Source organism: Polyodon spathula, chromosome 2, assembly GCF_017654505.1.
Source record: "Polyodon spathula isolate WHYD16114869_AA chromosome 2, ASM1765450v1, whole genome shotgun sequence".
NCBI classification, from domain to species: Eukaryota; Metazoa; Chordata; class Actinopteri; order Acipenseriformes; family Polyodontidae; genus Polyodon; species Polyodon spathula.
Genome location: NC_054535.1, coordinates 97399330 through 97420350, shown reverse-complemented (window position 1 = coordinate 97420350; position 21021 = coordinate 97399330). Strand labels below are relative to the sequence as shown.

At 36.7% G+C, this 21021-nt stretch overlaps 1 protein-coding gene across 1 annotated transcript in view; it reads right to left on the bottom strand.

Moving 5' to 3' along the window:
• Positions 1–17446, bottom strand: part of LOC121304672 (potassium/sodium hyperpolarization-activated cyclic nucleotide-gated channel 1-like) — a 63721-nt gene extending 46275 nt beyond the window's left edge. The window contains 2 exon segments of the mRNA XM_041235940.1: positions 8941–9364; positions 16947–17446. Of these exon segments, the coding sequence (XP_041091874.1) occupies positions 8941–9364; positions 16947–17302 (780 nt within the window). The 5' untranslated portion in view covers positions 17303–17446.
• Between the last annotated feature and the right edge of the window lie 3575 nt (positions 17447–21021).

Sequence of the window (21021 nt, the reverse complement as noted above, 5' to 3'; positions counted from 1 at the left end):
GTTTCTATTACTTTTTCTAATCATTTTGTTATCCATTATATTATTAAGTATGCAACAAAGTGTAAATAATTGTCGATAGCCTAAATAGTGCTATTATACAATATAGTACTTCCCATTTTAAAATCAGTAGAACCCAAAAGCTTACTGAAACTACAAAACAGGAAGGCCCTTAAAAGGGATTTATTACTATATAGAAATCTAAAACTAATGGCTAAAATCATCTTTTCTGTTTTATTGGACACTATTACATTTGTATAGCTATTTAGCCATAAAAACTGAAAGAACTAATGAGCATTAATTGAGGGCATGTGACAGAAATTACCCTCAGTGTGCAAAACATTTCTAATAGATAACTGCCACGATAAATTATAGAATTCATAAAAGTTGCCAAAGGGTGAAAGCCAGATGCATCTTAAATAAAATATATTTGATAAAAAATATTGCCTCCCCAACATATGTGAGAGACTGATGAACACTCTGCTTCAATGCATCCTAAAAAATACTGCCCTGTAAAAAATACAATCCTTGTTTTACCATTGTAGGCAGAAACCATACTTTTAGCTTTCACATATAATAATAAAAAAAAAGAATAAACATACAGTATCCATGCATATAAAACTGATTTTAAATGCACTACAGAGAAATGTTAATACAATTTGTGAAAATAATAAATAACTTATTCACCCTGAAGAAATCCTTCACATTTAATATTTATCAGGGAATCTTAAGTTACATAACTATCCATTCAAGCTTCACTGCACATGTTTAAGCTATCTGATTTTTTTTTTTTTTTTTTTTTAGAATGTGGTGCCGTGGTTTCCATATACAGTCTAAATATATTAAGTTAATACGCACTGTTTTATTCAGAGCATCATTTTACTGTAGATTCAAAGCTAAATCATGCTGGTCTGTGTGAAAAGTAGAAGATAACTGCTGTTAATAAACATCCAATGTTATTTACAGTGCCAGTCATAAAACAGTGGCAATTTAAATCTGATTAATCAATTATGAAAGAAATCTTGCGGGGATAATGCACTCAAATCAACACCTAAGTCGATATCCAAATCAATGTCGATTATGAGATCCTGAGCTGTATTTATGGGTAAAATGTAAACTAATGCCACCTCCATTCTTGTCTTGGTTATCATTTGCAGCATTTCATTTAATATTTTAATAGTGTCTGATGTTAATTTAGCAAATCCAGATGTAACTGTTATACTAACTATGTCCATCTGGTGGCCATTCCTGTCAAAAGCATACTGAACTGCAGCGTCAAGTTTGGTAAAACAGCATATAGTCCGTTCTTGTAAAAACAGGTTTAGGCAACAGTCAATTGGGGCAAAATCACTACAACACTACTGTACCACAGTTTAAATTTTTTTTTTTAAAACACATTTGTTTTATTCACCTTTGACAGCTATGTAACTACCAGCAAACCCCTCATATGTTCCACTCACATTTGCTGCCTCCCTAATCCAAAAAACTTTACTACAACGTGTATGTGAGTTAAAACAAAAGACATGGTATATTCAGAATGTATTGATTACTCATGTCCTACAATAACATGCAGGTGTCTGTGATTGACAGCACAGTGTAATAGACAGGCAGTGCTCAACCAATAATGCTGAGAATACTGCTGAGTAAACACTGGCAGAAAAACACACTGAGTTTACAAATGGAGATTAGCAACATTAATCCTGAGGTGCAAGTGTCTGTGATGGATTATCAGTTTTACCCAGCAGTGCAGCAATCAGTATGCAGGTGTCTGTGATTGACGTCATGATGACGTAATGAAGAATGAGGTTCAGGGCTGGCACTTAGCATTTCCCAGACAAGCTGAAGGCCATAATAATAATAATAATAATAATAATAATAATAATAATAATAATAATAATAATAATAATAATAATAATAATAATAATAATAAATTAAATATTCAAGCAACAGACCTCAAACGAGTCAGAATGATTGCAAACACCTAAATAATAAAGAAAATGCAAAAAATAAATAAAAATGACATATGAACCTGCATAATCTTTAACTATTAACAATATGGCTCCAAACAACCCTCAAATTACTTTCACGCCTTCCCTCACTTGAATATATCTCAGAAGGACATTAATAGCACATTGCATTCACCATAACCTGCTTTAAAAACACACACAAGACAAAACTGAAGGTTTGTGGAAACATCTTTTTCCAGAATATAAAATGCAAAGATGCACAGTATCACAAGAAAACTTTTGTAATGATCAATTAAACAGGTATTACACAAAAAAAGAACTCCGCCCTCTTCTTTCTTCACTACACGTTACTTGTCTTTTGCTAAAGTTCTACAGAATGATTTTTTTAACAACCCTAAGTTAACTCAATCAATATTGCAACGCTAACCTCTTAGCATTTCCACCCAGCCTATACATACATTATGTCTCTTGTTTATCATGGTCATCATTGACTCTTTTCCAAATCACAATTAAATTGTAATCTTTGCATGCTCCATTACTCAAAGTGAGCAACTGTCAGCAGAATCAAGTCTTAGAATGATGCACAGGGGTTAAAAAAAAGGGCTTGAAACCAGAAGGTCCCTGGTTCAAATCCCGGCTCACTCAGTGACTCACTGTGTGACCCTGAGCAAGGGTCTTAACCACCTTGTGCTCCGTCTTTCAGGTGAGACGTTGTTGTGACTCTGCAGCTGATTCATTGTTCACACACCCTAGTCATTGTAAGTCACCTTGGATAAAGGCATTTGCTAAATAAACTAATAATAATAATAATTTATATGTCATGGTTTTGGAAGCATGGCTTCACATGAAAAACTGTTATACTTTACCAAGATAAAAAAAATGGATCGTCCTTACTAGCTGTACATGGCTAATTGAGACTTGTACAGTAGCTATAACTGACGTATTGGTTTAGAAAAGTAACCTGATGCTTCAAGCCCTGTGTACTTCATCCTGCTTTTGAGTGGACTAAAACACCTGTCCAATGCCGGCCACCCCACCCATCACCACTGAGCAGGTTGAATAAAACAAAGGCAACAGCTTTCATGGGAGCAGCTGATCTGGAAACACCCATAAACTAGTGAGATTATTAGATCATTGGCGTTTTGCAGTTCTGTTGTACTGATACATTTAAAAAATAGGTTCCTAGAGGATTACAACCACTTTACATAAATACTGTACATCAGTATATAAATATACGTGTATATCATTTCTGATTGGTGAACAGAAATACTGGCCGCTTTGTTAGAAAACAGTATGGTACATGTAAAGGTACAGCAAGAGATTACTAGAAATAAGCTACTGAAAATGCTGGTACCAGAAAAAAATGCTGCAATATATCTTTGCTGTACATTCATGATTTATACAATAAACACATTTAGAAAAAAGCTTAGAATAATGTTAAGGTACATTCATTCTTAAGATTTAAAAAAATAAATTCATAGCATTGTAAAAGAAGCTGTTTAAATAGTGACGTTTTAATATGGAAAATAGAAACAAGCAAGTTTGGACCACTTATATTGCATTTGGAATTCTGAGTAATTCAAAATTTTAGCCTCAAACCCTCTAAGCATAAAATGTTTGAAGACTGTGGGAAAAATATGGAGACCAAGAGGAAAACACTAAAAGCCATAGGGCTGCAAAAGGAGACAGGCAAGCTAAGAAGCAGGCAGGGTAAGAGCAAGATCAAAGGCCGTTTGAGTACTTCAAGCCAGGATGGTTCTCAGGTGGCCTGATATTATTATCCAAACACGTGGGCTGTTTCAATAACAGTAACCAGTGCTGATTCCTTCAGATACTCCTTACATGCATAATTTGCTACAGGAGAATTATGAAATATAATAATGTTAAACTACATTATTCTGCAATTACTAACTGTACTTCCACCTGCATGTGTATTATTATTATTATTATTATTATTATTATTATTATTGGTTATTTTTTTTGTTTGTTTGTTTGTTTGACAAAATGGCATTTCAAGCTAGGTCTGCATAATTTATGTTCAATAATGTTTTAAATCTAAAATGTAATACCAACTATAGTTATTGATGAATATTGGATTATTATATTTGCATTGTGTTTTTTTTTTTTTTTTTTTTTTTCTAAAATCAGTGTATTAACATTTGAAACATTTATATGGGTTAGTTGGCTAGGAAATATTTTGATGTTAGCTGCATAACCCTATCCTACTGATGATCTTGATGTTAAAAAAATATTTGATAGTTGGAGAGATGTTTAAAATCACACATCATTTGGACTATGTTCTCACCACCAAATTACTGGTGTAAAATTAAGCATATGCACACAAAATGACGGTGATTTGATTTCAGCTCACAAGCACTGGAATGTCTCAGGTCGATATAAGGAAACAAAAAACCCTGGGAAGGGCTTAACCAAGTGTGTTTAGTAGTATGTTGCACCACACACTTAATCAGAATTCTATCGGCCAAGTGAAGGTTTAATTTAAAAAATAGGCCAGATTAATGTAATCTCTTTACTTATCTAATGACAATAGCTGAACCAAAGTTAGTCTTGTAATTATATGCTAGACATTCACAAAAACATTATTAGATTATGCCTGCCGTGGTTGAGTCTCAGAGCCATGCACGTGCATTTATATAATTGTATAATTTATAAGCAAATTGGTTAAACTGATTTTAAGAAGATGATTTCACGCATATGAAAAGTGCTTTAAACATGCATCGCCAGTCCCTGGCTTACTGTTCTGACTTGTAAAATGGTTAATGAATTTTCCTATTTTTAACTCATTAAATATTTAAGACAAATATTCTAAAATTACATACACAAAGTATGTCGCCAAGACAAAGAATCTGAAGTGGTTACAATAGTTACTAAGAGGCACTGAAGTGGCTGTGGTGATCAAAGTATAAGCCTTCTGGTTGTCTAAGTGCTGAGTGTAACCTTCAGCAAGGTTGATCTAATGCTTAGCTTAAATCCCCACTGCTTTTCTTCTAGCAAGAGCTTATGTGTCTGTAAATGTCTCTAAAACATGTATACAGTACGACAATATGCCTGCTGTTTTTAATTTTATTATGCTCTCTAACTAATTAAAAAGGTATAACGCTTCCGTGCCCCAGTGTACAATTGCACAGTAAAATGTGCTTTCTTTCTGTTAAAATATGACATTAATCTATGCTGTCAAACAGCTTAAAAACTGTAGTCTGTGTCATCAAAATGTTAACAACTTCTGTGTCATCAAAATGTTAACAACTCAAGTTTGCCTACATGGTCCAGATTTTCAGATTTACTCTCACCCCCTCAGTATACAGTGTACAGTGTACAGAACTGAACACCCCTGACATCAACAAGAAGGAATATTATTGGTCCATCAGAAATCTTATTTTCTGTTACTATGTCTTTTCAGTGTGTAACTTATGACAAACATGGTGGTGGGTGTGTTTGCCTGGCCATTATCTGTTGGATATCTTCAGAGATACATGTATAATTTCTTTAAATCTGTAGCTACAACAATACTGGCTGAGCCCCTGAGCCTCTGGACACCTGGCACAGTTACAGTAGCCAGTTCATTTTAAATCAGTGTCCAAGGCACCTGCTGGTGGCAGCCATCCCTTCATAAGCAGAAATTTGCACATCTCCACATTTAATGTGCCAGTTATTGTGAATCATGCCAGGATTCACACATACTGGAACAGTCTGTTCTATGACAGTTATAGTACTCCTGAGTTTATTTTCTTCACTATCATTTGTTTTAATTTTTATTTTAAATGCTATTGTGGGTTAATGCTGCAAATACAGTAAAAATGGTAAGGCTGTGCTGAGTGATCATGCACAGAGATGTGATGCATATATATCCTATACAAGTTTAATGTTAATTTTATTTGTACTACTACTACTACTACTAAAATTATTATTATTATTATTATTATTATTATTATTATTATTATTATTATTATTATTATTACAATAATGACAAATTGGTGTTCATCTCACACAACCCAACATAAAGTACAAAATGTCATATCCCGGTGGCCCCTTAGAATAAGGTTCTTAATAAAAGTTTAGTAAAAGCAGCATTAACACTACCCTTTTAAATGTCAATTATGTGTTGAACTTACATTGTGAAGGTGATGTAGCTGCACAAGGTTCTGCTATTTTATTAAATGTGATTGGACTTGATTGACGAAGCAAGTAAATTCAGTATTTTTTGTTTCTTGGAGCAATAAATACAAGTTCATCCTAAATGCATAAGCATCTCTCTTTTTCTCCGAGATATTAATATACTTGCACTTAGTGCCCCTTCAATTAACAACCCATCTCCCTTATGGTGCACTTTGCTCCTTTAGCGTAATAGATTAGCCAGTAATAATGTTTTTGCAATAAAATGAACTTGCGGTTCTCCTTTGTGCACCCTTGGGCAACAAACTAGTTTTCTAAAGAAGAAAATGTGTCCAAAAAAGTAGTTCATCACTGAACATAAAGTATACCCCTTGACTAAAAATCTGCACGCAGGTTTCCAAACAACCCGTAAACAAGTTACTCAATGTTTAGGGTGGCGGGCTGCATTGCAATGGGTGGGAGCCACACACACTCTTCTGGGCAGGTACTATAGGTTTAAGTGTTACTATAACTACTCTATCAGATTGGAACAAAAAAATCAATTGTATCAAATACATCTATTTAAAATCAATAGTATAAAAATGGAAATGCACTAAGCAGTACCCAAGACAAATCTGGCAGGTCACATACACTGTCACAAACATTTTTAGACTTCCTTAAATAGACAACAGCTATTTCACACCCTCTCTTCAAAGGAGATTTGTTGAACGCTAAACAGACCAGCACAGTATCTCACTACCATAAAATGGCAGCTCCACTGTTAGTCCAGCAGCTACTGTATTATTATCTGATAATGATGTTAAGTAGGCTATACCTAACTAGTGTTAAGCTATACATACATGCACATATAAAACTCCTGTTCCCAAGCTTAGAATTACTAAAATTGGGGAATGTAGGACAACAGAGATTTAAGAAACAGAACTGATTCCATAATAACTTACCAGTAGTTAGTATGTGTGTCACCATATTCCAAACAACTGAATCTGAACATCTAATTCCATGGTAAATAATGCTATTAAAATTGTTTATTCATGTAATATTATTTTAATTTTTAATAAAGCTATTTTGGCTGATTATAACATGTTGTATTTGCTGTATGCAATATATATATATATATGTTATATGCACAATACAGCATAGCTATAAAATAACTTGGTCACTTTGCTGTACCAAACCAGCAATGAGGCCCCCACAGAGCAATAAAACCAGGCACTGGAGATTGTAAGAACCAACCCACCCCAGAGACAACTAGGGGCATAACCTAGCAAGCAACAAAACAAAGTGCTTTGCTCCAAATTGTTATCAGTGGCATTTTTTCAGATCTATATCTATATATAGATATATCTATATCTATATATAATATATATCTATATATATATATAATATATATATATATATTAAGCCAAAGTTCCCAAGTGTCACAAGGAGGCGTTCATGGCAGGCTGGGGGCACGCCCGCAGGTGTTGTCAATAACGATCGGAGGGACCTGTGGCGCTGGACGCCGGCCGTGACGTCAAGGGATTAACGGTGCGGGCGAACAGGCTGCAGGTGCGGTTAGGTAGGCAAATACGGTTTAAACATAATACAATATCATTAGCCTTAATTGGCCCACACCTGTAGGCTTCCTGGCTGATGAGGAGTTGGTACAAGAGAGCTTGCACAGCTAGTCAGCTGGCTCTTTTCCAATGTAAACTGGGTTCATTCATGCCGGAAACAGGGGCTTTAGAATTAAGCATAGCGCTTGTGAAAAGCTGTCTGTTTTGTTTGTGTCTGGAAATCCCTGTTTGCTACAGGGGCTGTGGGGATCTGCTTATTTGGATCCAGGATTAATCCGCAGAGCCCTACCTGCAGGGCTGGGGTCTGGACCACAGGACTTGTAAACAAACACCCGGTGTGGAGTTCCAACTGGGGAAACAGAGACAGAGTGCCCCGGTGTAAAAGAACAACAACGGGACGGAGATGGAGACTCCCTCACGGACGGTTGGGACAATTATTGGCTGAATAACGGGATTGTCTTTTCTGTTTAAATCAATAAACCTCTTGTCTGCCTTCTCTGTGTGACCCACACACCCACTAATATATATATATATATATATATATATATATATATATATATATATATATATATATATATATATATTATATATATATAATATATAGGATATATTGCATTAAAAATAAGTACAGGATGGTAATACTAAGTAAATTCTGAATACATCCTACCAGTTTTCAGGCTTATTTGAAATGATAGAATGTATCACATGGCGATTTATGTCAATATGTGATATTCATGGCAGACCGCTCCCAGCCAGCACTCGCAGCATGTCAGTTCAGTTTTGCTTGCTGCAGACAGACTATGCCTGTTCAAGTGACAGCTGACCTTGTGATTTATGTGAATTTAAGTGTGAATTTTCCATTTGATCCCTTTTTACAGTAAGAAGTTGCATTGTATTGCTGGAATCGAAACATAACTCCAACTTAATTTAACCACTTAAGCTGTAGATAAAATATGCTGCGTGTTACTTAGATAGGCCAGCATGAATTGTAATTACCACATCTTGTTTTGCTGTTTAAATTGAACTGCTTTCACATTTTTTAATTATACCTGGCTAAAATAAAATATACCATTTCAATACCCTTTATAAATAGTTAGTTCACATCCAGTCATAAGTTTCTTTTTTTTTTAATCAGTCTTTGCAATTTGAATGATAGAATAATAATGTTATTACTGTTAGTAACTGGTTTATATATATATTTTTTTAAACAGGTGTGTCATCTTTTCTAGTCAGCTTCATCACATTACTCATATGAGCATAAAAATTAAAAATAAAACAGATCTTACCTCTTCCCACTGGTGTATGTATCTTATGAGTCTTGAAAGTCTTAGCAAGCGTAAGAGACTGAGGATTTTTGTAAACCTCACAATGCGAAGTGCTCTGGCAGTCTTGTAAACTTCCGAGTCAAACCCTTTCTCTACTATTAGAAAGATATAATCCACTGGTATGGAGGAGAGGAAATCGACAACGAACCAGCTCTTCAGGTAGTTCATCTTAATGACTTTGGGGTCCAGAATGATCTCTGAACTCTCCTCTATGACAATCCCAGTTCTGAAATTCATGACAAGGTCCACAAGGAAGATCGTGTCAGAGGCTACATTAAACACAAGCCACGGTGTTGTTGTCTGTTCTGTAAAGAAGGTGATTCCAACAGGTATGATTATAAGATTCCCCACCATCATTATAAGCATGATCAAATCCCAGTAAAACCTAAAAAGAAAAACAGTAGTCAAATAAAAAATAGTCTCAACAACGACACAATACATTAAGCAACACTGCAATATTATTTCAACCACTCCCTTAGGAAACACTGTCTTGAATGTATTCAAGCAGTAATACAACAAATCACATAGGTGGAATCAGTTTTTATCAACCTGAAACATAAGAACATGGGCACTATGTTCTTGATGTGAGAAGGTTTTAGAGACCAAAGCACATTTGTGTATTTATTTATTTACTACTTGATATTTTTACTCTAGGTATATATAAGAACCATTTTAAGATTTCAAATCATTGTTGTTTTTGTTATGTTTTTTTGTTTATGGTACATTACAAACCAATGTCAGTTTCCTATTAAAAATTGCTATACATTGTAAAATCATGAATTTATTCGGGCCACGATTTCATATCTTCTGAGTCTATATAAGCTCTTGATGAGAGCTTCCATTTTTAAGCAATAAAACATGTTAATAGCACCTTTTAAACAGTTTCATACCCTTCACAAGGTTATTGTTGAGCAAATGTGGAGCTGGATCTGAGGTGAATTTTTCAAAGTTTTCTTTGTTAAATGACAATATATTACAATTGTGTCGTGACTTATTAATTTCTCCATCATTTACACTCCATTAGCGTTACATATTTGGTATCCTTAATACAGTCCTATCAATCAGGCACATTAGTCATTTCCTTAGTCGTATAACTACCTAGGGTTTAAACTGCTACACTCTTGTCAAGACTCAGTTTCCAATTAATTAACATCAGATTCAGGTTGTTAAAATGGTATTGTGGCAGGCTGGTGAGAGGATAGAGGCCCAGAGACAGTCTGAAGTTCAAAAAAAATAACTATTTTATTATAAATAACACAAAATAAAAGTGCACAAGGGCAAAATAAAGGGATTTAAACACAAAAAGAAAAAACAGTACAAAAAACAAACTTACAAAAATAAAGGTTTCCAGGCTGGGCAATGCCTTCACTGGATGTAGAATTCACAAATCACAAAAACCACAAACACCAACCTGCTTCCTCAGCTCCCTCCCCTCAAATGAGAAGCAGAGGCCTCCTTTTATGTCAGGTGGCTGGGCGCTGATTGATCGTTAATTAACCTAATCAACCCCAGCCACCTGAACATAATAAACCCAGGCAGGTAGGGGAAATTAACCCCATCCCTGTTAATTTAAAAAGGGCAGAGCTTTGCTCTGCCACACACCTCCTCCCATGTACAACGTACACCGGCCGCAATCGGCCAACTCCCCCCTTCCCCCCCACCCCCCTCCCCCCAAGAGTCCAATTATGTCCCTTGGGTGAGCTGTTATAGTGGGTGGTGGTGGGCGGGTTTGATGTCGGAGCCCCCAAGCAGCAGGCAACCCCAGGCGATCCAAATGTGTCATCCCTGAGTGGAGCGGGCGTAGCATCCCTGGGCGGTGCAAAGCAGGCATCCTTGGGCGGTGCAAGGCAGGCATCCTTGGGCCATAGCTCCTCCCCTCTGGGCTCTGAGAGCGGCGGCTCCTCCCCTCTGGGCTCTGAGAGCGGCGGCTCCTCCCTCTCTGGCTCTGGGACTGGCGGCAGCTCCTCCTCCCTCTCTGGCTCTGGGAGCGGCGGCAGTTCCTCCCCTCTCTCTGGCTCTGGGAGCGACAGCAGCTCCTCCTCCCTCTCTGGCTCTGGGAGCGACGACAGCTCCTCCTTCCTCTCTGGCTCTGGGGACGGCAGTTCCTCACCCCTCTCTGGCTCTCGGGAAGGCGGCTCACCCCTCTCTGGCTCTCGGGAAGGCGGCTCACCCCTCTTTATTGGAGTGACCGGGGCATCTCCCATGTCTACCGCCAGGTAATTAACCACCATGAGGGCAACCTCTGGGAAGGACACCTGGTGGTGTTGTTCCTTCCACCTTTCCCACCTCTCCCCATCTCGACGCCACAGCGTGTTGATAACTATGGGGAGATCGTGGACGAGGTCTGCCTCAGGGTGCATCAACCAGTCCCAGATCTCCTGGGATGGTGGTGAAGGTGGTGGTGCTGGAGGTAGTGGGGTGGCCCCTGATGCCCAGGGTGAACACTGCACCTCTTCCTGGGCCTGGTTGTAGGGGCATCCTGCCCAGTTGTGGCTGTCCTCCTCACACCGGCCACACCAGTTTGCCGGTGGCACATCTGGGCAGGACCGCCAACGATGGTCCTCCTTCCCGCACCAGGAACACCAGGGGAAGAGGCTGGCCGGGTCCTCCAGTGGTGGCTGCAGCAGCTTACATTTCTTCAGCTGCTGCTTGTCCTGCCTTTGTCGCTGTCTGCTCTTCTTTCCCATGTTAAAAGAAAAGATCCCAAAAATTCCACAAAAAAAAAAAAAATACTGCTCTGAGCCTCTAGGTGGTGCTATCGCACTCTGACACCAAATGTGGCAGGCTGGCGAGAGGATAGAGGCCCAGAGACAGTCTGAAGTTAAAAAAAATAACTATTTTATTATAAATAATACAAAATAAAAGTGCACAAAGGCAAAATAAAGGGATTTAAACACAAAAAAAACAGAACAAAAAAAAAACTTACAAAAATAAAGGTTTCCAGGCTGGGCAATGCCTTCACTGGATGTAGAATCCACCAACCACCAACCACCAACCACCAACCACCAACCACCAACCACCAACCACCAACCACCAACCACCAACCACCAACCTGCTTCCTCAGCTCCCTCCCCTCAAATGAGAAGCAGAGGCCTCCTTTTGTGTCAGGTGGCTGGGCGCTGATTGATCGTTAATTAACCTAATCAACTAATCAACCCCAGCCACCTGAACATAATAAACCCAGGCAGGTAGGGGAAATTAACCCCATCCCTGCCAATTTAAAAAGGGCAAAGCTTTGCTCTGCCACAGGTATAGAATAGCTGTTAGACCACCTTAAAGTTAAGATGAATTTGCAACATTCTTTTTTTAGGGAACAAGAATAACTACATGATTGATGATAGGTAACAGCAAAAATAATTATTTTTCTCTTTCCAAAATTGTTACTTTTGCTACTAAAACATGTTTGGGCAAATAAAGCTCTTAGTGGGTAACAGGATGATTCTTCCAGACCTGGGTTTCAATGTGTCACGTGACAAAACCACCATATAATTTGCCACAAATGGCTCAGGACTGATGGCAGGGCATATTCAGATCAGGATTCAGCTAAACTTGTAGAGCTTTCATGGCATCTCCCTGTAGCTGGCACTGCCGTAATTTCTCACCATGCATAATAACTACTTTTTTTAATTTGTATGAGCACTAATTTAGCAAATAAGCAAACAGAAAAAATGACAAATTATGAAGTAATTCTTAGAGCCAGTTAAGAAAAAACCAATTGCTAGCATATCTAAATACAGATGTCGTGTAATCATTTGCGAAAACCTATCAATGGCCAAGTGAGACCAATAGGAGCCGAATGAAACCGAAAAAAAAGGGTGTATCAGATAGCTCCATGCACCACAGAGATAACACAGACATAAACAAAGGAGGTAGCTGCTTCTGCATCCAGCCAGAATATTACAGACATTTGCAGAGCTTTTTGAGATGTTATAGTAATAAAATAATGACTTGGATCCCATTATTGAGGGGTTTGGTGAAACGATTGATCAGGAGAGGATTTATCAGTATGCATAATAATAATCAGCATGTATAAAATAAACAGCGTGTGTGAAAATAAATTGGACCTGACACGCCTGACAAGCGCTGAATAAATGGACCGCAGAGGGTTACATAATAGAAATGGGATCCTCACTCATATTTTACATATTTACAGCACACTAGAGACCCGTGTACAATGTCACTGAAGATGTTTGATTTCATAGTGTATTTTAATTATCTAAATAGTGTCTTCATCTATTGCTGTTTCTTTTCAGATCAACTCAATAGTCCCTTATGTTTTTTTATTATTATTATTATATTTTTTTTTTTTATTGTAGCTTAAATCTTGTACTGAACAATACATCAACAATATTTAATTTTATAACTCAAATTGCAAGCCTAGAGGTAAATTGTACATGACTAGCATACATCTGTGGGATTTGTCACACATGGGCTTAACATCAGGCTTGTTACCATACCCTGCACTAAAAGCAGCAATTCTTTCAATAGGGGGTGGGACATCTTTTGCAGCAATTTTCATTTCCTTTTTTGTTGTGGTTGTGGTAGTGTGTAATCTCGGCACAGCTGTATATATAGGGGCATGAAGCACTCACTCGTGGGTTGTGTGTTCATGAGTGGAGAATGGGTATGGAGAGGAGAATAAAAGGTAGGAGAAAATAAATAATTGCTACAGCGTACTGGAAGCATCAGCACTGCACTTGTTAGTCTGTTCGGCCACTGTTTGTTTAGTGTAAGTCTGTTTATTGTTTGTATATTTATTTTGGCCCAAAGTGCATTGTGCTGTTTTTGTTCACCCTTTAATTTTTCTGTGTGTTTAATAAAACAGCGAACACAGCAGCGTCTCAGTTTCACCCACCAGTACTGCCTGTGTTCCTTTCTGGCCTGACGTCACTGCTACAGCCAGCCTGTTCACAGATGTCTATTAGTTTAGTGCTTTTACTATGAAAGGTGAGGAACACAGCAACTGAGCCTAACTCTGGTAGTTCTGCAAGTACACTTATTCCTGACCTGAAAATCCCCTGAAGTCTAGAGACTGCCAATCATGTCAGATTGTGTAGTAATTATGTGACATTGTTGACCAAATCCATTTCATTTGTGACCTTAGCCAGATACAAACTAGAGGTATACACCCAACCTACCTAGATAAATGTTTCTACCTAGCTATTAAATTTTAACGCTTTAACAGTAAATTGTGACAGAATTATTGAAGGAATAAAAAAAAAGTGCATTAACCCACTGTGCAATCTATAGGGCCTAAAAAGATATAAGCTTTTATGGGTAGGTGTGCATAATACCTGACTGCTATTTTGTAAGCTGTAACATATGAATCACCATTTTAAAATATAAACTCACTGATCATACACACATTTCTAATCTTTAAACTTACTAATTCTGTTTGGTTTTTGGGGAGTGTGAGGTCTCCGTAAAGAAGAAGATATTTGTACAAAAAGCAGAATCTTCATTTGACAGGCTCACACATAGGTTAACCTGTAACTAGCTTTCCAAAATGACTTGCATGATAGTGCTAAAGTAGAAGTAGTAGGTTTTTTTTTTTTTTTTTTTTTTTAAATCAACCCTACTATGTAGAGGTTAAAGGTGATGGGGCAAAAGTGTTAGTGTGGGAGCTGCAGCTTCAGTGAACTTGCCTAAATGCACAAAGCACTGATAACTGGAATGCATAGGCACTAAAATAGGCACTTAAAAGAATCCTATCGCAAAGTAAACTAGCCTGTACCCTGTTTCTAAAAGGCATTCCTCTTTACAGCTTTTTATTATTTAAAAAAATAATAATATGGAGCATAAAGTTAGCTATGTAAATAATATATATTATTTACCAGCTGTACATTTTTAAAAACCTATTTGTTACCAAGGATTTATTTTCTGTAATAAGAAACATATGTTTTCAATTGAGTAATGTCCAGCTCAGGAGATTATTTTAAAAAATGAAAATGTTATTTACATCCTGTAGTGTACTTTCAAATAAAAAAAAGGACCTATGCATGCCATCCCTTCAAAAGTAACCTCATTAATTAGAAGTATTCTGATATTTTCAAAAGTTGACACCTATAGTAGACCAGGTGCCACATTTCATAACTTACAGACACAAATGCTATGGAATGGATAAACGCTGCAAATAGCAAAGACACATTCAGTATTTACTGGATGTAATATAGTCAGCTGGCTTAATTATATGTTATCCCTGTAAAAATAATGAACATGTAAATCTATGTAGACAAAAGATTATTAAGATTTACCTGTTTTGTTTTTTTTTTTGCTTTGTTTTGTTTTTTTGTTTTTTAATTAGCCCTTGATGCTTCTGCTACTCCTGAGTTAGTTTATTTTTTATCCATAATACAAAAAATATAAAATATAACTAAACTGTTCAATTGAACTCCACCCCAAATCCTTCCACAACACAACTACCAACCAGACCATACCAACTTGAAAATAATTATTCTGCTAAATCACACTGCTTGTTTGTGGTTCAAAGGGGTGGACAATTAAGGTTGACTGCAGGAATGACTACAGTAGGTAGCAGTAACCCGCTCACCACATTGCAAAGTAAGAGTCTTCAAAATTGAATATCACATAGAATGTCGCTTTTATGAAGGAGCTTTTGATCATTGAGTTAGCTTTTCTTCTTTGTCGAAAACGATATTTATTTTTGAAATGTACAGTAGATCATCCGCGTTGTGAATAGAAATTAATTTCAGCACCACGGATAGCTCCCAGTTAAGGTCTGCCAAATATTGCACATACTACAGAAACCTTTCTGTTTTTTTTTTTTTTTTTTTTGTAAATTAAACTGCATGATGGCTGTACGACAATGCAGTTTTTCATATATCCAATCCCCTGTATTAGAGCAATGCTCGAATGTGTTGCAAATTTTATTTTAATGTAGCTTTTGATTACATCGAGTCGATGTATATTTAATTATATATGTTGTGTTTCCTATCTCATACAAAAATGTTTGTGGCGCCTACAATATTGTATGCTGAATAGCATGTTTGTGGTAACGGTAATTTCAATTATAGAATATTTCTGACATAATGAACATGACAAATAAGATATGGTTTCCATAAAGTTGGTAGCAGGTTGAAACATAAACTATTTTGGTGTAAACGCATTTTACAATCAGTCTACGGATTTTACACAACATTCGATTCTGAACATTAAATCTAAATATAGTGAGTAAAACGTATATATGATCTGGACTGAACGGCGTTGCGACATGTAGATGAACATATAATGTAGCTATTTTGTGCCAACCTCGTAAAAAGAACCCGAGTAAAGGTGTATGAAAGTAAAATATTTCACCATAGCGCTTCTGAAGTGTTTCAGAATGCAGAGAGGGAGGTGTTGCACACAGCATCATGCTAATGAGATACAGGTGAAAACTAGTGTTGCGATATCTAATGTAATCTGCAAAAGGGTGAAACAATAAAGGAATCCAGGCTAAGAATGTTAAATAAATTGACCCACCAATATCAGTCTGAACACATATTGAAATATTAATGTCTGTAATTTGAGTTAAAAAAAAATGCCCAAATGATTATTATTGAGCTAATAATAATAATTTTATATTTAAAACATATGTGTTTAGCTAGTGATATCAAAACATACGATTTCCATTGTATTTAATTACTTATGTATTTACTTATGTGCTTATTTGCGATAATACAAGATGACATTTACCAGTTTGAACCACAAGGACATCTCGTTTTTAAAACTCAGCCACACCAGATACAATAATACAGTATTGTTAACACACACACACACACACACACACACACACACACACACACACACACACACACACACACAAAACATAGTAGTCTAAGTAGATGTGCATGATATGTAAATCGGCATTATTAAAATGAAGACAATAAACCATGTAAATGTGTTTTACTGCAGAGAGCAAACTGAATGTGATCAACGGCGTGAGAAGGTGACTTTCGATTCCTTACCTAAAATCGCTATAGGGATGTATAATCCAGTATCCAGCAGTTTTGACCCGTTCTTGTTCTTTTTCTACCCCCTTCTGGCTGCCGAACATACGGAGGGAGAACTTATTAACCCCGGGCTGTAGCATGGCTCCAAACTGTCTCTGCATGAAGCCGTGCTGTCTTGCTTCCCCGTCCAGATCATCGAACCCAACCATGGCTTCCTCCCGATCCATCTTAAAACCCACGGAATTGACATGGTCTTTTATGTTCTGGCTTCCCATATTGTTCTTCTGTATCGAATCTTGCCTTTGGAATGCATTATTTCCATCTGATTTCTCTTCTTTGTTGTTGGAGAATGAATTTGATTTATTTGCCATGTTTTCGAAATGTAATGTCTCCCTGCTTTAAAGACAATCTGCTGCTGCTTCACACTAAAGTCAAGAGGACCCGCTGCAAGCTCACCTCTTGTTTCATTTGATGCCCTTCAACTGATCAGCTCCACTGCCTGCTGTGCAACTGCTGCAAACCGAGGCTACGAGTTCTGGTGAGTCCACCAGATCAGGTGTCTTAGCCTACTGCCATCTACTGTTAGAAATGGCAATGTCAGCGTTCTTGTTTGATTTCTTGCATGGATGATTGGGGGCGCAGACTGATACCAAATAATTGCTTGCATTAGCATTAGCATAGCCTCTTTCATAATTGTTTCCACACAATTACGCATTCTATCTATCTATCTATCTATCTATCTATCTATCTATCTATCTATCTATCTATATAATGGCGCACGGTATGCTCGATTTTAATCAGGCAACATTTGACCACTTGTAACCAGTTTTATTGCTGTTCTGCTATGTATTCTTTTCTTTATCTGTTGCATTCCTATCCAAAGCACTTTAATTTAACGTGTCATTAACCACTAATTATAGTCCTTGCTTACCTTTTTGCATACACATCCTTCTGTAATTTGCTTGACAATTTCTCCAAATACATTGATATTTCTAAGGTTCCCCACAGTTATATTATTGTCTTATATAAATCTGAATGCCAACATAGAAGAGACCAGGACAGTTATTGTTTTTTTTTTTTCCTATATTCAATTTTCTTCTCTGATTTCTAAAAGTAAATATTTTCTATTTTCTGCCATTTTAAACTAAAATAATACAAAACACAATACACTTTATACAATATTATTAAAACATGACTGGAGTTCTGCATGGGATGCATACGTACTCAGAGCTTATGTGCAGTGCCACAATGTCACACATTTTCAGCTATATGTGGAGAACCAGTCAGCACTCCTTCATGCAAGTCACTGAGAGCACCAGACTCTAGGTCGTGGTGACAAACTTGTACATATGTACACCCTACTTCTGTATGTGTCTGTTTTCAAAGACTACTGTCCAATCATATTTATTTAGTACAATGATTGTCATTGTCCTTTGTGCCCAGGACTTTCAGATAAGATTAATCTGCCCTGGTCATCTGGAGTTAGCCTGTGTTATAAAATGTCTCCTTCTTAGTACAACGTTAAGTGACCAAATGGGAATGAGGGATCAGCCATATAAGGCCATATAATATCAACAAAAGGGGGGTCAGTTTATAAAAAAAAAAAAAAAAAATGTATTCACAGCTTTTAACTTGGCTCTTTACAATATGGCTGATCCCGTTATTCTAAGTACACCTTTTTTTTTTTTTTTTTTTTTTTATAAAGCAAGACTTTTTAATTTCAGGCCGAGGATTTGAACCAATGACTCTAGAGAAGATTAATGATTTAGATTTATGAAAACTTGACTGATGGTCATGGTGATAACTAAACATTTAATAAAAAATACACAAAAATAATATTATAGAATAACAAAATAATTGTTACAGAGTTCAAACAAAATGCAATTTCCTAGTTCTTCTCAAGTATTCTTAATTTCATCCAGATCTGTCTTAATTCACTAGATGTTTTGCTACTTCAACAAGGAGAACAGCATGAACATGAGAAATCTTTTTTTTTCCACTTTTTGACTGCTTATTTCTGCTCATCAATCAACATATAGTACAACATTTGGTTTCAATGTGGTTTTAGTAAAGAACTTACTGAAATTCTGCTGGAAACAGTGACTTTGCCAGAGTTTACTGACAACATTGCTTCTTTCGCTTCACTCACTGATACGTTTTTATAACTAGTGCCTATGACTACTTGACTGCAGGCTCTTCTTGTCTCTCTCACCTCATTATCACTGACTCACACATTCTGACACCCTTAATGCTTAGTATCTGTACGTTCCCAAGCCTTATGGATTTTACCATCCAAAACGTTGACAGTTGTGCCCCTTTGCACACACATTTGTATCCTTGGGTTTTATATTCACATTCACATTTGGTCTATTTGCAAGGTTTCATCTTTCTGCCTGTTAAATTAGATCTTAATGCGTCTGTTTGAGCAGAAATCAAATTAACATGCTGTTATGCTTCTAGTTTACATTTGAGAAATCATTTAATTGAATGATCACATCTAGTGCTTCCAGACTTTTAATTTGAAATATTGTTTATATATTGCTAACCTGTGTGTATTGTTGGCTGCTTGATGTGTACAACACTACATTGAATAATTAACATTGAGTAATTCCAGACCTAAATTATAATTTATATATAGGTACTATTTCTAAGAATCTTGAATGAGGATACAAGCACAGTCCTCTTTAAATCATCTGTAAATATCGTCACACTTTTATTTTCCATTTCTGTTATACAGCAGCTATTTCCATTACTGTCAGTACTATGCAATCAATACACTCTGGTTCTCATCAATTTCCACTTACTTAATCAGATGTATTATGTTAAGACTTGCCACTAACAAGGTTCAGTTGCCCTTGCTCATCCTAACTATCATCCCATTTATCTGAATTTAACACCCTATCCCTTATTAATACTGCCCACTCAATTCTGTGTTGAATTCTTTTTAATATTAAATGGTTCTATCCATGTTTAGAAAGCAATACCTGCAGGATATAAAATGGTGCTGCTCTGACATGCAATATCTATAGTAACAATCCATGTCATCCCGACAAATTGTGATGACGTGAGTAATATCTTTCCGCAGATGCCCAGCCAGACTAATGGGGTCGCTGGTGCATGGTGAGCTGAGGACACCCTGGTCGACCTAAGCGAGGAATAGCCCAGACTTGGTGACACCTGAAAACACTCATGTCTACTTTATAAGTCTAGTATTGGAGCATAAAATGATACTGAATACTTTCTATTTATTTTACATGTGTAAATATATGTATCTTATTATTCTTTATTCCATACCTTAGGCCAGCACTTAATCTGAAATATCATTTTTTATAATATGTTTTTACACTGAATACTTGTAAAGCATAGCTCACAGCATAGGGTTCAAGTGGAAACATGTAGGTTTTTTTTTATTCTACATTGAAGACTTCTGTTGTTTTTGCCACTGTAGCATCTGTTGTCACAACAAATTGAATGGTCTTGACCTACCTCCAAACTTAGCCATTCCAGTAACACCCAGGAGACTGTCTTAATAGACAGCATTAACTGGGGAGCAGGCTGGAGGGCACCCACTATCATGCCCCATGTGAAATTACTGAAATCATTCTTTCTCAAGATTGTTGCTCAACAGTTGCACACAACTCTGACACAGCTAATGGATCACATAGCATACTGCATTTTTTGGCCAGTCAATTTGCTGTAATATACTATCACTCAAGAGTTTCGGTGATCTGCTGAAATGGAAAATGTTGCATGCGTGATGAAATAGCAGTGCCTTTTAGCTTCTAAACATGGATCTAAACTAATAAATAGGCAACATACTATCTGACTGCTATCTTTTATCAGGAAGCATTTTTAAAAACACATTGGAGTTCAAGAGATGTATCTAAACAATAATCCACCATAATTGCAACTAGCATGTCAGTGACATTCATCCCCCATAACAGCTAGACAGTCTAATTAGAGGTATCAAAAAACAAGCAAGCTGGAGAGCTGTACTACCAAGATTCATAATTAATTAATTATAAATAGACTAGCCTTCCTCTAGATACCATGTATGTAAAAACTTAATGTGAATGTGTTCTGAATAGCA